The 16,454-nt window shown below is 46.2% G+C and overlaps 1 protein-coding gene and 1 long non-coding RNA gene across 3 annotated transcripts in view; one reads left to right on the plus strand and one right to left on the minus strand.

The window, feature by feature from the left end:
• Window positions 1–4,758, minus strand: part of LOC108283188 — a 7,309-nt gene extending 2,551 nt beyond the window's left edge. The window contains exon 1 of the long non-coding RNA XR_001816714.2: window positions 4,555–4,758. This is a non-coding gene — a long non-coding RNA (uncharacterized LOC108283188). The remainder of the gene's footprint in view (window positions 1–4,554) is intronic.
• The window catches only part of NR5A2 (nuclear receptor subfamily 5 group A member 2), a 157,327-nt gene that overhangs the window by 7,421 nt on the left and 133,452 nt on the right, over window positions 1–16,454 (plus strand). Inside the window, exons 2-6 of one of the 2 annotated variants that reach the window (XM_037728154.1) lie at window positions 4,267–4,338; window positions 5,234–5,371; window positions 9,313–9,431; window positions 10,969–11,110; window positions 13,706–14,352. In XM_037728154.1, the coding sequence (XP_037584082.1) occupies window positions 5,290–5,371; window positions 9,313–9,431; window positions 10,969–11,110; window positions 13,706–14,352 (990 nt within the window). In that variant the 5' untranslated portion in view covers window positions 4,267–4,338; window positions 5,234–5,289. Of the gene's footprint in view, window positions 1–4,266; window positions 4,339–4,555; window positions 4,664–5,233; window positions 5,372–9,312; window positions 9,432–10,968; window positions 11,111–13,705; window positions 14,353–16,454 lie in introns of those variants that run through there. The other variant, XM_017499384.2, reaches the window with a different exon arrangement.

Raw genomic sequence — 16,454 nt, forward strand, 5'->3', positions numbered from 1 at the left:
GTTGACCAGGATGGTCTCGATCTCTTGACCTCGTGATCCACCCGCCTCGGCCTCCCAAAGTGCTGGGATTACAGGCTTGAGCCACCGCGCCCGGCCAGTGCACTGTTTATATAAAGAGCAGTAGATTCCAAAATCCAGGCCAAACTCTCCAAAAACCCCTCGTTTCCTTTGGGACAAGGTTGGGAGGTTGCCTGGGTGGCGAATGGGGTAGGTTGGATTGCTCAGATAATTGCTTCGGCTTTCGTTTTCCTCCGCGTTAAAAAGCGCGCCACGCCAGGTCAAGATACTCTCATAGTGACTGTGAATCAATGGCCATCCTCCCGCTCTAAGGGCTCAAGTTGATGTCTTAAGTAGACATTTACACGTGCAGCAGAAAGCCTTTTTTTTTTTCTTTATAGCTAGGCACGACTTCTCACCTATTCAAGTTTGCTTTTTTTAAAGCTTCGGTCAACATGACGCTCCATGGTAATTCATATGGCTGTACTGAAATTTAACCGGTCTCTTTTTAATACAAAGCGTTCCGGATGAGGGCGGGTGTGGGCGGGAAGCCCAGCCCCCAGAGCCCAGGAATGAAAGTGGAATTCTGGCTAAACTTTTCAGAGAAAGGCAAAAGCGGCTTCTGATGGGCTTTTCAGCTGGGAGGGGTGGAAAAATTAGGCAGACCCGGAGCTTCCGTAGGCTGATAAACTTGCTTCTCCTCCCCCTTGGGCTATCCCGGCCTAGTAATGGAGACCTGAAAAAAATCTAGACTTCTTCCGGGGTCTAAAAAGTAGAGATGTTGGACGAAAAAAGTGATTGTCCTGGTTTCTTAAAAGCACCAAAAGGTGGGAATGGAAGAGAAGACGGGAGAAATTGTTGCCAAGGAGGAAGGTTTTGCAAGTTTCGTGAGAGTTTGGGTGGGTCATTACCCAGGCGCGCGGGCAAGGTGTGTCTGCCACACCTTTTGAGAGCCCAGGAAACTTGAACCGCTGCTGAAAATCCTGATATTTTGTCCCTCTGCTGCCCGCACGGGTCCAGCTCGTGGGGACCGACCGACCCTTCTCAAGTCAGGTGGAGGGCTGACTTCTCTCAGCGCGCGCTTGGAACTGCAGCGCTGAACCCCGGGAAGGTGGAGGCGGAGGAAGGCAGGCAGTTTGCATCCTAGCGAGTGGGGGGTGCGAGACCTTCTCCGCTCCAGCCAGCTGGGTGAATGGGGCGCGCACAGCCCCGAAACGCCAAGCGTGGATAAAATATGCTAGGACTGCGCTTCCCGGGCTCATCAAGGCTGCGGGAGCCTCCCCGAGCCATCATCCTTCGTAATTGCAACCGTCAATCAACACTTTAAGACAAAGTCAGAACCGGGAAGGGCGAGCTCTGGAGACCGGTCTCGTTGGAAAGAAAAAGGTGTAGGTGAGGTGGGGGGAAAGGAGAGAAGTTTGCCAGAAGTTGGCAGAGGGAGTGCAGAGAAATTGAGAAGGCGCAAGGTAGTTGAACAGAGCTGTCCCCTCGCCCCCACCACCGACTCCCAGGCCTCCCTGGTTCTAGTCTCTGGTCTCCGCTACCAGTTACAGTTCCCGCAGCGGTAAGTACCGGGTGGGTTTCTAAGTGTGCGTCCACTAGGAGGTAGCGTGGCAGTTGCTAAGATGTCCCCGGCAGAGGATGAGATGCGTCTGTCCGTCCGCGGTAGGTGTGTTTATGGGTCAGTCCAGGCACCGCTGGCTCTGGCGTTTAGACCACACAGAGCCGGTTCCTCCTACTTGCATCTCAACTGCTTTCCCTTCCCGCAGCCACTTGGCTCTCTTCATACTGCGGCCCCGGGAACCCAGAGCCATTCCCAAGTAACCCATCTTAGACACCGAGAACTCCTCCTCCCACAGCTTCCTTTCGGAGAGAGCTTTCTGGGGGGCGCCCAAGCCGATCCAAGGTCACTGAGCTAGGTGCTCCCCGCCTTCAATAGGGGTCCCTGCCCAGCAGAACTGAAGGGTCAAAGGACCAGAGAGTGCTCGGAAAAAGGAGGGAGTTCTGAAGGCGGAGAAAGGGTGCCCTTGGAGGGCAGTAATGAGCTTGACGCTGGGAGCCTGGTACCGCCGCCCCTTCCTCTGCGTCTGCCTCCGGGAGGGAGACTCCACCGTTTCCTTCTCTTGCGGAGCGACCCGAGGAAGGTTTGTGTGCCCTCGGGTCTCTGGCAAGAATCAATTCCAGTAAAAGATTCCTTGCTTCGTCCACCTCTGGCAGGGATTTTGACACCCCTCCAGGGGATCTGAAATAAGGCTGCCTCCAGGGAGCGTTTCCCGTCGTCCAGGTGGAGGCCTGGAGCGCCGAGGGCTAGGCTTCTGGGCTAGGAGTTCCCTTGGTGCTTAGAAAAGGCCGTTTACTCTCGCTTGAGACTTTCTGCCCTTCCAGTCCCCCTTCAGTTCGCTTCTAGTCCGCCTGGACTAGACTTTCAAAGCAGGGTAAAGGGCTTCCTTCCGTGACACAAGCTCCTCCGTCATTTTTTTTAAAGCATGCATTTTTAATACCCCGGTCCCCAGCCACTATTCCCTCGCGCATCCCTCCCATTTTGTGAGTTCTTCTTTCCGGAAAAGTCTACCTGTGGAGAGGTAAATGAGTGCCAGCTGGCCTTTTGCCACTACCGTTCTCCATCTCTTGGGGATGGGGTGGGAGGGCAGACCCGCACGGACCTAGAAGTCGCTAGCGTGGCCTATGCAAGTCCCTTCTGGCCCTGCAGCTGGCGTTGTGAGCATGCTCACAAAGTTTGCCTCACTGGGTCAGCCTCAGCCTCAGTCTCAACCTCAAGTCAAGGCAGGGTTTCTTGGCATACCACAATTTCAAGGACCTATCAGACCCTCTTTCAACTTCTTTCAACTCTCCTAACTTCCCCCACCTTCACCAAGTAGTGAAATCACCACTACACACTGGGGATTGGAGGCTTCCTCTTATGACCAAGGAGGGTCTGGAGTCCTGCATCCTTGCTAGGCTGGGATTTGGGCAAGGTGTTGTATCATACATGCCCCCGTAAACTCTTTGAATTTCAGTGGAAGGAGGTTGTTCCTAAGTTAATGCTTTGAAATAAACTGAGTTTCAAAGTTCATGAGCAAAGCAAGGCAAGCACTGCCATAAGCTCTGAAGTCGACTCCCTTTCTTTATTTTCTTAGTTCTCAGTGATACTTAAAACGACCATGAATACTGAAATTTGGTGACCGTGTTACTAGATACTGTCATGAAAATTGGAGCTTTTGGCAACTTCAGCCTACTTCTCCATACAAACTAATGGACAGGCCTTCAAAAATGTAAATGTTTCCACAAAAAAACCTGAAGTTGCTACTAAAGCTGAAATCTAAATAACTTTGATTCTAAATATATATTGAAGAGCAAAATGACAAATCAGTTAAGAGTCAGTAGTACCTGAATCGCCAGGTGTGGGTGGGTGGTGAACAACCCACCCTACAGAAATTATGCACTGCAGTGATTGGAATAATTTCCAATTCACCAAATACTAGACTGGGCAGTTTCAATGTGTAATCTCTGTACTATTCAAGTAGAATAAACTCAGATCTTTTGAGATTCAAATTCACCCCCTTGTGGGTGGACTCTGATAATTACTTCGTTACACAGCAGACCCTGAATATGAGGCATTTCACATGCAGTCAGGAGGCTGGAAAGAATGTTTTTCATCTAGTTGGGAGGAGATCTGAAAACTTTGAAGATGCGGCTGGGCTGGTGGTCGAAGAGCTTGCTGAACAGATGGTTCTTTAAAACACTTTTTAAATGCTGGGCCTCAGCCTCAAGTGGATGGTCCCATCAGACAACAGAATGAAAAAGCAAAGCCTAGACTGATTCTTGTATTCTGCGTGGAAACACAGTTCACTAAACCTGGAAAGTCTGTCGCTTAGATGATCCTGGGCTCCAGTTGAGGGTCTTTTAAAAATGAGCTAAGGGAATGGGGAGCAGGCTGGGGAAATAGGAGTGGCTGTCCCTTCCGCTAATTCTAATGAGTGAGCTCTTGGCGGTGTGGCCCGCCTCTCAGTAAGCTGGGACCCTCGGCCCCTTCAGGCCGCCGGGGCCCTCGTGTCTCCTCTCCAGGGTCTCAGTGACCTGGGGCATTAAAGCTGAAAGACCCTTGACCGCGGACCAACTCTGCGTTTCAGAACGGCCAGCTGAATTCAAGATCCCTTTTCTTCTTTCGAAGGTTTAAATGGGTGTTTACCTCCCCTTCATCTCCTCATCAGACACACGAGCGAGGGCACACGCCCACACGCGCCCCCATCCCCTCTTGCTTTCCCTCAGCTCGAGGAAACTGCCGCTCTGGCTGCTTCTCCTTCGCCGCCGCGCTCAGACAGAGGTCGCTTCTGACTAGCTGTAAGACCCGGCTGCATTTACATCCCCCGCCCCGGGCCAGGGTGGGGTGGGAGGGGGCGAGGCGGGTGCAGAGGTTGGGGCAGGCCGGGGGACTGCAGCCAGCGCCTCATCCTTATTGGCTGGCGATTAGTGTCCGACCTGAGTCCGGAACCCGCGTTCCCATTCACTGCCTTCACCCCTCATCCCAGCCTTCCCCCCACCCCCGGCCCTACTTACCTCCTTCTCCTCCTCGTCTTCCCCCTGTCCTTCCCAGCACCGTCACCCTCGGGGCTGGGAAGGGCCGCTCTCGGACCCGCGCGGGGAGTGCACGAGGCAGGAGAGGGAGGTTGGAACTTCACAACTCCACACTTGTGATAGTGAACGAGAGGGAGGCACAGAGAGACGGGGGGAAGGGGCGGAGAGGCGAAGAGAGGAGAGGTGCGGAGAGAAAAGGGAGGCGAGAGAAAGAGCAGAGAGACCCCTGCCGATCCTGAGCAGCGGGCGGTGGAGGGAAAGGAAGGAGTCGCAGGAGTCGTCCCGGAGCGGTGGCAACGGCACAGCCGCGGCTGCAGTAGCAGCCCAGCGGTCGCCTCCGCTGCCCGCCCGGAGCTCGGCGGCTCACGGCTCCGCGCCCCGGGCAGCTGCGTCCCCGCCACCGCCGCCGCCTGCGCTCTGGGGGAGCCGAACCAGGGTGCCGGGACGCTGTCTTCCTCGCCTCCTTTCTTAACCCCGACCTCCTCCTCGCAGCTCGGGGGCGGCTCCGGAGCCGCGAGACCCGACAGGGCTCAGAGGTCCTGCCTGGCAACCCCAAGCAGGCGGAGGCACACTCGGGCGAGGCGAGCGGGTGGGTGAGCGGGCACCCCGGTCGCCCCTTCCTTCTTTCCTCCGGAGTTGAATCTGTGCTGCCCGTGTCCAGGTGCTGGGCTTCCGGACCGACACAGACCCCCCATCCCCGCCCGCGGCCGCCTTGTCATGCTGCCCAAAGTGGAGACGGAAGCCCTAGGACTGGCTCGATCGCATGGGGAACAGGGCCAGATGCCGGAAAACATGCAAGGTAAGAAGGCGCCGCACAGCGCTCGGGCTCCCGCGGCTTCCCTACCCCTGGGCTCGCCCTGCAGGCTTCAGCCTCCAGACCCGCGCGGGTGCGGGAGTAGCCTGGCTGGGCGCTTGCGGCAGCGGGAGTCAAGCCCCCTCCTCAGGTGCAGGCATAAAAGTTTATGGCTCTTGAACAATGCGGGGCAGAGGTTTTCCCAGCAACGCCTAATTGGCCTCTTCTAATTAAGGAAAGAGAGGCTTCCAGCTCTATGGCAACCCAAGCAGGGCAGCTTCAGGCTAAAGGTACTTTAGAATAACAAGATCATTCTAAGAAATGGAATGTCTCACTGGAAACCCGAGCAGGTTCTCCGTTATTGGAATTGTTGTGTGCTGTACTTTAACCAATGCTCTTATGTGGAGAGAGACGACCCAGTATGGGAAAGTCTACTACAGAAAGAGGTGATCCCCGAAAGGCTTGTCTTAGCGGTATTAGAATGTATGTGGCCACCCCCAAAAGCCCAGGCGGACACCCGCAGCCGGCTCGGATTTGGTCAGCTCAAAACTGCCGAAGGGAACCAGTTACCCCAAACTCATCCCCTGTGCGCGTTGTGCCGAGTGAGTTGGATGTGGGAGGGGGAAGCAGTTCGTTTATTGGGCCCCTTTTAAATCTGAGTTCTGAAAATATGGAAGTCCCATTCGTTTTCCCAGCTCTAGATTGCCAAGAAAAAAACAACTCCCGCTGGCTATATTTTCTCCGCATTCCAAAATAGTAACTCTAGATCTGGCTTGTATTAAGCCCCTCAGAAGTTTATCTCATTTGCTCTGGGCCGGGGAGGGAACAATGCTAGGAAAAGTCACCGGTGCTCTTCCATCCTCGCCCCTTCCAGGGTGCAGGATGTGCGGGCCGGCGGGCCTGTGATCCCGGAACGCTTCCTGCCATCCCCTTGCGCGAACTTGAAAGGGCCGGGAGGTGTTGAGAGCAGAGTTCAGGGCTGGTGCACTCTGCGGTGCTGAGTGGGAGGCGCGCCCTGGCGCTCAGGCCCGGGGACCTGTCGTCGCCCTACCGCGGAGGGGAAGATACTTGGCTGGAGGGCGAACGTCATGCGGGTGTAATCCATTCCCCCCTCGGTCATCCTGGGGTCTCTCCAAGCCTCTAGGTAGGGCTGTGAGAGTCCCCTGGAGCTGAGGCCCCAGAGACTACGGCTGCTAGGGGAACCCGGCTGGTCCAAAGAAGCGTTTCTTCCGGGTACCTGGAATTCCAGCTTAGTGTGGGGCATTGGGGAAGTGGCGCGGGGAGGCTGGGTTCGGGGGCCTCAGCTGCCAGCTCCGAAGAGGGCCTTCCCTTGGGGTCGCTGGGTGAGGTCCAAAAGGAAAGTTTCTGCTTCTCGTTCTGGCGCAAGAAGCCAAAGGCTTATTTTGAGAGCGGAGAGAGAAAATGTTATTAGTAATGTTTCCTTTAGAAAGTTCGAGAGGTGTCTTCTGGACACACTACCTACTGCCCCCAAACCAGAGAATTAGGTTTTCTTTGGTGCCTGGGCTCAAAGTCGCCACTCCTTCAGCCCGTGGTTCAAAATTTGCAGGGAAAGCGCCGGGGCAAGGATTTGTCGGGGACTAGAGGCCTGTCTGTCCGGAGGAGCCCCTGGGAATGGGGATCCCATTGTCCTGCTTGCTCTGGTTCCCACCTGGGACGCCCAGAAAGAAGGTCCACTGCTGGGGCCCGGGACAGCGCAGCGCGCCCAACTTTGAGGGAACTTTGTGCGCCTCTCTGAGGCCCTAGCTTTCCAAGGCTTTCCAAGGCACCGCCAGCCGCTCTTCTTTCTCTAAACCATAACTGAGGAAGAGTCTGGGGCCTTCTTTGACCCGATGGGTTCGCCCAGCCAAACGCCTGTTTCGGCAGCACCAGGCCACCTGGGAAACTCTGAAAGGTGCCCAGGCCTCGCACAGCAGCGTCTCCCTACTCAGCCCCTGTCTTTGGGTTTTCCAACAAGGACCCTACCGAATGCTTCGGTCTTTTTTCGATGTTGGGTCCCCGAGGTAGGCACGGAGTCCGCCTGAAAGCAGTTACTTATCTGTACCCCTTTGGTGTAAAGTTAGAGTCTACTTTGTTGGCGGAAAGGGAGGTAGAAAAGAACACACTTGGGAAAGTGCGCTTTTCGCCTTGTTGCTAAAACATGCCTCAAGATTGTCATCGCGAGTGCTAGGAGAGCTATGAACTTCTAGAGGCTATAAAGGAATTTCTGAACCCTCGGCCCTTCTCAAACCCCAGGTTCCTAAAACCCTAGTGGGGGTCTCTTGGGGCTGGGATTCAGGCTGGCACCACTGGGAAGACTGCACCTAGCATCCCTTTATTAATATTTCACGAAGGCAGGCTCCTGCCTTCTCTGGAGCCTCTTTTCCCAGAATTTTCCCAAACTGACTAACTCACTCCCCTGTAAGCGCCAGCCTAGGGCTGTGTGTCTGGGAAGAGACGCGTAACTCCGCAGGTCTGCGCGCAGTCCTCAGCCGCAGAGTGCTGCAAGGGACCCCCCTCGACGGCCCTTTCCGACTGAAGCCCTCGGGAACCAAAGAGAAAGAAAAGAACTTCATTTTCAAAAGAACAAGTCATCACTGCGGCTATACAGTGGCCGAGGACTTTGGCGTTGGGGTGGGGGCTATTTCTCTTTCCTTTTTGGTAAACAAATCAGAGGAAACTTCTGCCAGGCCGTGGGTTTCCCATCCCCTGCCCGCCCCACCCCCTGCAAACGCCACTGATTAACTAAAAACAAACTCTGCTCAGTGTTTGTGCGCACTTGGGTAGCTGGAGGTAGAGCCTGGGCGAGAGCCGGGTGAGCCCACGGGTTTGGCGGAAGAGTGTCCGGGGGAGTGCGGGCAGGGTCCCGGCTGCGTAGACCTGCGGGTGCCCGCCCACCCGTGCCCGGCGCTCCCGTACTTGACCCGTGTGGATGTGGAGTCTCCAGGAAATACCCGATCAGGTACTTCCTGGGGTCTCCTGGTCAGTGCCCTTCCTGTGCATAGTTGGTCATCTTTTTAGCTGAGAAGACGCCTTCGCGGGGCTGCGTTCGGAGCAAGGCGGTTACCCGATCCTGGCAGTGAGCCGCGCCGCGCGTCGCCGCGGCCTGATTTCTGTTTAACTTTAACAGGCGATCTCGAGGTGTTTATAGTTTGCTATGATGATCGGAAACATGTGAGGTTCATTACAGGGCTCCGATACTTTGAAACCAAAACCCTCCTGTGTGCCTTTTACTCTTCTGGTATTTTTCTCCCCCCGTACCGGCGTCCTCTATTTTCTTTTTCCTTCTTTTTATTTTCACAGATTTTCAATCGTGAGGAGATGAAAGTATCTAGAATAGAAAAGTACTGTCAATACGGAACTGAATGTTTCGATTATTCTAACAGGGCTGAACGTTGGGAGCCTCAGGCTGTTTAGTTCAAGTGGGGTGCTGTTGAGAAGCGAGTTTCTGGGGCTTCAGTTTCTCTGTCGGACAGAGTTTGCAAATTGGTGCTGCTGTCCCTCTAAGCAAGGTGCGCTCGGAGCAAACCACTTCAAGAGGGAGGGAATAAAGCCTACGCTTGTTTCTCTAACTTAGGCGAAGGTGACATTTTGGAACTTAACTTCATAGGTATTTAAAAGAAATTCTAAGCTGTTACTTTATGCAGTTCATTTTTCTATTTGTTGCTTGGTGGAGTTATGAGACTTGTGTTCAAAAGCGGTCAGTTAAAAATGTTAACTAAAGAAGTTGGAATTGTTTGTGGCACACGGAATTTCATAAGGTGCATGCTCATTGACAAAAGATGTTTTAGTTGTAAAAATAGTTCAGTAAGGCCTTGCTAAAAAATATTTTTATTTTATAATTTACCATGTGATATTTGCCCAGCAATCACCAAAATGCTTGTTGTTGCTGCATTAACACCTACATGTAAATTAATTGAATATGTGTATACATTTTTCTTTTGTTTCAGTGTCTCAATTTAAAATGGTGAATTACTCCTATGATGAAGATCTGGAAGAGCTTTGTCCCGTATGTGGAGATAAAGTGTCTGGGTACCATTATGGGCTCCTCACCTGTGAAAGCTGCAAGGTTTGCTCACACATTGCTACCTGAAAAATGTAATGTCCAACACCAAAAGAAACCAGTGGATTACTTCTTCGAAGCTAAATTTAGGCTCCCTTTTTAAAGACTCAACTAAAAATGACAAAGCGGGGAACGAGAGAGTCTTAGGGAGATGATTCTCAGAAGTGTGTGTCTGATTTAGTTCAAAAGGCAAAGAAATTTATGCTGTTTAGAAAACTTTGCCAGTCTCATGGTTTTAAAATATTTTATTGTAGTAAAGTGATATAGCTGTAGACAGACTTCCATTGCTAACAGTCCTAAATATTGATTTTGCTTGACTTTTATATATTTAAAGCATCGTTGTTCTTGAGAGGGAATATGACAAAGTATTTCCCAAATACATTTTAACTTCAGAGTATTCTGTGCTACAATTGTAAACATTTTTTATCCACAGACATAAAAGTCTAAATTCCCAACTGTGTGATTTCATCCTGATTTATTCCAAAATAATTTTAAGGATTTTTTGAAATGTATATCATAAAGACCAAAAAATTAGATTTTAGTTTTTAATGTAATAATTTTTATGAATATATGACCTACTTAAATGCAAGGATTTTCATATGTAAAATATGCTATATTGTTACTAATAATATAAATTATACTTTAAGAATTTATCTCAGAACTTTTTAATATATTCCCAGTAAATTCAATATTCATTATTTTTCAAAGTTTTTTTTTTTTTAAGTGGAAAACTCAGTACAATTACTTAAACCACCACCAGGAAAATCCCTCCATTCTCTACAGCAAAGTAAGATTGTTTCTCTTTGTGGCAAGTAGGATAAATATGAATACCATCCTGGTAAAGCTGTTATTATAAAGCTATACATTTTATTTTTGATTAATTATTTTATGTAAAATATAAGAAAAGCACATACCCTGTGTGCTATAATTCAGCTATCTCTGATACATGCTTTTCCTTTCCATTAGTTTCACCTTTCTTAAAACAGATCCTCTACTTGAATGTATTCCAGTGGAATTATGAGCATTTTCCCATTTTACTCTTTAAATCCTTTTCCTTTCAACTATCCAAAAATAAAAAAAAAAAAAAAAAAAAAATCTGAGGCATTTGCTATTCAGTTTTTTCCACTGGCATTTGCAATGGTTTATCACTGAAATTATTTCAGACTACTTAAAAACAATGCCAGAACTTCATCAGTACCTCTATCTGGAACATGTGGGATAATAGAAAAATAGATTTAAAAAAAAAACCTGGTCAATATAGAGTGTATTTTTTCTGACTGTTGGGATGAAATGGTGCATAGGTGAAACTCCCCAAGATTTGACATAATTCTTCAAGAATATAACTGATGCCAGAAATATCTCCACTATGGCCTGGCACAATTTGGGAAGGTTGATGTTGCTGAAATGTAAAATAAACCACAGAACCACATAAGGGCTCAAATAGTGCAATGAAAGGATTTACTGGTGATTTTCTTAAAATGAAACAATGGAAAAGACTGGTGTTAGATTTATAATACGTCTCACTATTTTCTCTGTCTTATAGGGATTTTTTAAGCGAACAGTCCAAAATAATAAAAGGTACACATGTATAGAAAACCAGAACTGCCAAATTGACAAAACACAGAGAAAGCGTTGTCCTTACTGTCGTTTTCAAAAATGTCTAAGTGTTGGAATGAAGCTAGAAGGTAAGATTCGTCTAAAGACTACTGCCTATTAAAACTCTCCAAGGACGTGGGCTTTAAAACAGCACTGTGCTTATGGCACAGGAACGTTATTTTTCTAGCATTTTAACACTACTGACAATACTGTAAGATCTTTCTATGTTTTGTCTGCAGAATAGTCTGAGTCTCATTTAAACATGATGACATCTCTTAGGAGAAAAAAATTAAAATATTAGTTGTCTTCCCCCCCAACCCCAACCGCCTTTTTTTTTTTAGTTTGGAGAGCAGATGCATTTGACACAAAAAAGGTCAGGTTATGAAAATAAAGCAATCCAACTGAAAACAAAACTAATTTGTAAAACTATTGAAAGTAAAATATCTTTAAGTTTTTAAATCAAGATACCCTACCAAAAGTTTGATTTCAATTCTCTTTAAAATAGGTGAGCTTGTCCTAAGTGTTACTACTAGTTTCATGATTCTTAAGCAAGACTTAAAGCCTTTAATGATGAAAAGGAGTTTCTCATGTGGAATATTATTTTTGACGGTGTAGAAATATATATATATATTTAAAGATAATGACTGAGGATGCAAAATAAAAAATTGAGAATCTGGAAACATGAAAAATAATGAACGATTAAATCATTAGCAAAGGTTTGACAAGAGGAAGGCAGTGGTTCCTCAAAAGCCACACTTGAACTTTGTTGAAAGAGGAGGACCTCCACTGCAATGTACAGATTGGCAGGCAGTAAAGTTAATATGTGACTGCTATAAATAATCTGTAGTTCACGGACTGTTACGGTATGTTGCTGCTTTCCAGCCTCTGACCCACTGGCTTTCTATGGATTAAATATACCGCAAATAAAGCAATAACAGGGGATACATATCACCGATGGTGCTAGATTCAAGAGTGCATTTTATTTGATCAATAAGGCACAGACTATTTTTGTTTGGAGCTTTTCTGTTACATGGAATTCATACTTGATAGAAATACTAAAAAAAAAAAATTTATATAAATCTGCTGAATAGCTAATACATTTCTTTCAAATAGAAGTAGCCACTTTGGTTATTATGAGGACTGTTAATGTCAGTGTCATTTTTAAGAGATCATGAAAGGAAATGATGCTTATTAATTTTCTTATAATCAATCACTTTACTGTTTCCCAAATAGCAAAGTCTTGTGGTAGATGCTCACTGTAGTAAGAGACTCAGAAGATACGTAAATGTTGTGATTTTGCATGATGTCATTTGATTCCTTTCAAGAAAAATAATAAGGCTGCATTTCTTTACCTTAAAAAATTAAGCTTTCTTTCTTTTTTTTAAATTAAGCTTTTTAAATTGTAAGTCACTTGCGGTACATGCTCAGGCTTCCTCAGGAGTGATATGAAGCAAGTGAATATTCAATAAATTATCATCCAGAGGAAAAACTCTTTAAAATCTTGTGCAATATTCTGTATACCTAGAATTCACAATAAATTTTTAATGTGATACTAATCCTAAGATAAAAAGCTCAAAAACACAACCTCCAGCAAGTTCAGTATGTCATAAGCTATCAGAGATCTCTGGTTTCTGTCTAATTGCCATTGGCCACGATGGACTTAGAGGGAACTGCTAACTAACTTATTAGTCATGGCTACAGACTAATTTCCACACGCCACTGTGGCAGAAGACTCTCTTGACAGCTTCTGAAATGAATTTGTTTTAATTATGTCCAATTTTAGTTGAATTAAAAACAATAGCTGGTAGGCATCTGATGTGGGCTCATCAAGTCCAGGTGAAAACGATTTTCCAAGAAGAACATGTCCCCAACCCTTTTGTAATTGCAATAAAGTAGCCAAAATGGCTTTCAGGGAGGAAGGTATCTTGTGGGAAAGTATTCACAATTTAATCCAAAAATGGGTAACTCAATTCTACACCCCTGCAAAAGAAAACCCCAAAGCAGTTTGGGTTTCCATAAAGAACTGGCATAATAGAAGCATATATTCTTAGTAGAACAACTGATACTCTTTCTTAGCAATGTAAAATTTTTTTTTTCTGTTTTGGGGGATGGAGTTTTGTTCTTGTTACCCAGGCTGGAGTGCAGTGGTGTGATCTCGGCTCACTGCAACCTCTGCCTCCTGGGTTCAAGTGATTCTCTTGCCTCAGCTTCCTGAGTAGCTGGAATCACAGTCGCCCACCACCACACCTGGCTAATTTTTTGTGTTTTTAGTAGAGTTAGGATTTCATTATGTTGGCCAGGCTGGTCTCCCACTCCTGACCTCAGGCGATCCACCCTCCTTGGCCTCCCAAAGTGCAGGGATTACAGGTGTGAGCCACCACTCCCGGCCTATGTGAAATATTTCTACGTCTAACACAAATGATGAACTCTCCTCAGTCCACAAAAAGGTTAATATGTCCCTACGGAGCCAAAATATTTTTTTGATGACAACACTCCCTTGGAGGAAGGAATTCATAAATAAGGAGGACATGGTTTTTTGGGAAATCTTTGTGGGCTATTGTAATGAAAACAGCCACTCACATACCACTTCTCGTCAATTTACAACATTTCTAAATATCTGGAGAATGCCACTAATTTGCACCTTATTTATACCTTTCCTTCCTCCCCCGCCCCACCCCCAACAGCTGTAAGGGCCGACCGAATGCGTGGAGGAAGGAATAAATTCGGGCCAATGTACAAGAGAGACAGGGCCTTGAAGCAGCAGAAAAAAGCCCTCATCCGAGCCAATGGACTTAAGTTAGAAGCCATGTCTCAGGTGATCCAAGCTATGCCCTCTGACCTGACCATTTCCTCTGCAATTCAGAACATCCATTCTGCCTCCAAAGGCCTACCTCTGAACCACGCTGCCTTGCCTCCTACAGACTATGACAGAAGTCCCTTTGTCACATCCCCCATTAGCATGACAATGCCCCCTCACGGCAGCCTGCAAGGTTACCAAACATATGGCCACTTTCCTAGCCGGGCCATCAAGTCTGAGTACCCAGACCCCTATACCAGCTCACCCGAGTCCATAATGGGCTATTCGTATATGGATAGTTACCAGACAAGCTCTCCAGCAAGCATCCCACATCTGATACTGGAACTCTTGAAGTGTGAGCCAGATGAGCCTCAAGTCCAGGCTAAAATCATGGCCTATTTGCAGCAAGAGCAGGCTAACCGAAGCAAGCACGAAAAGCTGAGCACCTTTGGGCTTATGTGCAAAATGGCAGATCAAACTCTCTTCTCCATTGTGGAGTGGGCCAGGAGTAGTATCTTCTTCAGAGAACTTAAGGTATGTCACCAACGTACAGTACCCCTTTTAAGAGAGACCTGTGTTCCTAATTAATACATGTTTGGAGCTGAAAATGTGTTTTCCTTCATTTTCTACTTTGTATGATTTACAGAGTAGACATAATTTTACTGCCTTGACTTCAGGACAATGGGAGCTTAAGCTTATGGGGCTTTGATTCTGGGTAGCTCTTAATTTGGGGGGGATGGCATTTAACACAAATACAGGAAACGGGCTTTTTTTCTAAATAGTAGAACATCTGTATTCCTTTTAATTCAGATGGTTTGTGGCTTAACAAATTTCCAGTCAATGTGAGATAGCACCCGTAAACTATTTTTCTTGAAAATTACCAAGTAAAGAGCTATGTTATAATGGTGTCATCTTGAAGGTTTCTTTCAAAGGAAAAAATGCCAACATTGAGTTGTGTTTAGACTCTAAAGAATGAAAATGATACCACCGGTTAGTCGTATCAAGTAGGTATTTACTACTGTTTACCTTGACATTAGGTTGGTAAAGCCTTTGTTTTTGGAGCAGATTCCAATAGGATGTTTACTGTCCTTGGATGGGGAATGGGCAAATGGTGAGTGCTAGTCTACTTGGCTTGGGTTGTAGTTCTCATGATCTATGTCTTATTGATTTTAGTGGATTGGTACATTGTAAACATAGTACTTGTTTGTATAGGGATCTGTGTTTAAATTCATAATTATTATATTTCCTGAAGCTTAAGTTTGAATTAATGTGGGGAAGTTATTTAGAAGTTTGGAATCTAGGAGTGACTACCAAAACACATTTGGTAGTCAGTGGTTTCATTACCATTTTAAAAGTGAGTCTTGGATTTGATTTCCAAGAATATTTTGTCACAAAATCAATTTCTTCCTTTTGCTGTCATGAGGAGAGATGTGGCTGCTGAGTATCTGTGGCTTGTGATTACTTAGGACAGGAGATTGTAAAATTTCGGAGAGAAGGAAAATGCAAAGCCGATTTTTAATTTCAAGAGTAACTGTTAAAAATGGTCTGTGTAAGTAGATCGTCGAGGTGCAAATGGAAAATAATGCTTTCATAGCAGTCTACATTAAGCACCGTTCTTTGTACATAGAGGCAAAAAGTTACCTGAACAGACCTAAATAAGTTGATAAAATTCCACCAGCAAGCTGTTAAGACTGTGGACACATCCAGCTCTTTATTCCCATGTCCTTCATTGCTACACTTAAAGCCGGCTGAAGGATATCTCAGGCTGCAAGGGGCAAGCAGAATGCACTGCGTTAGCACGATTAGGCCAAATACTTTCTGAGTATGTGTTAGTCTGTAACCACTCTATGGTAATCAGAACATTTTTCATAAAAACAATCACGCAAACACTTTCCTGATATTCTTACATTCAAAACTGTGTCCTTAAGGGAACAGGTAAAGTATTTGAAAATTAAAATGAAAATCATAATTTTAGATACAGTTAAAAGGCTAAGTAATGTAAAAAGGAAGAAAACACAGACTTTTTACAATCCAATGGACTTGATCTGAACCCAGTCTTCACCACTTAATAGTTATGTCTTCATAGGCAGGTTGTTAGACTCTCTGAGCCTTGGTTTCCTCATCTGTAAATTGCATATGTGGTGTTTGAGGAGGAGTATTGAGGGCACAGATGTAATAGTACTTATATTGAGGAGGTTTTCAAAGGAAAATGAGAATATGCAGATTAAGCACCCAGTACTGGGAGTCTGGCATATACTACATACTCAATAAAGTGGTGCTGTTTTAAATTGCTATTATTATTTTATGAAAAATGTGCAGAGTCTAGGTAATCCTTATGTTCAGGCTCAGAAACATAGAATTGTAGTCTCAGTTTAACACTGGCAAAAAATATGTCATGTGGTATAGGGTAGTATGATTGTATTATAATTGACAGTTATTAATCAGTACTAATTAAGGACCTAAAATCGGCAAAGCGATAAGTTGGTTGTAAGATAAAGTTGAATAAAACAACTTGTTTCCTCTCAGAGTTTATAATAAGACAGTTTCATAAATAATTATTTAAAAAAATAAAGACAGCTGCAGGGAATAAAAATACATTTCACAAATCAACAAGGAAAGAAATGATGCATTTTTTT

Source organism: Cebus imitator, unplaced genomic scaffold (genome assembly GCF_001604975.1).
Source record: "Cebus imitator isolate Cc_AM_T3 unplaced genomic scaffold, Cebus_imitator-1.0 Scaffold257, whole genome shotgun sequence".
Taxonomy (NCBI): Eukaryota; Metazoa; Chordata; class Mammalia; order Primates; family Cebidae; genus Cebus; species Cebus imitator.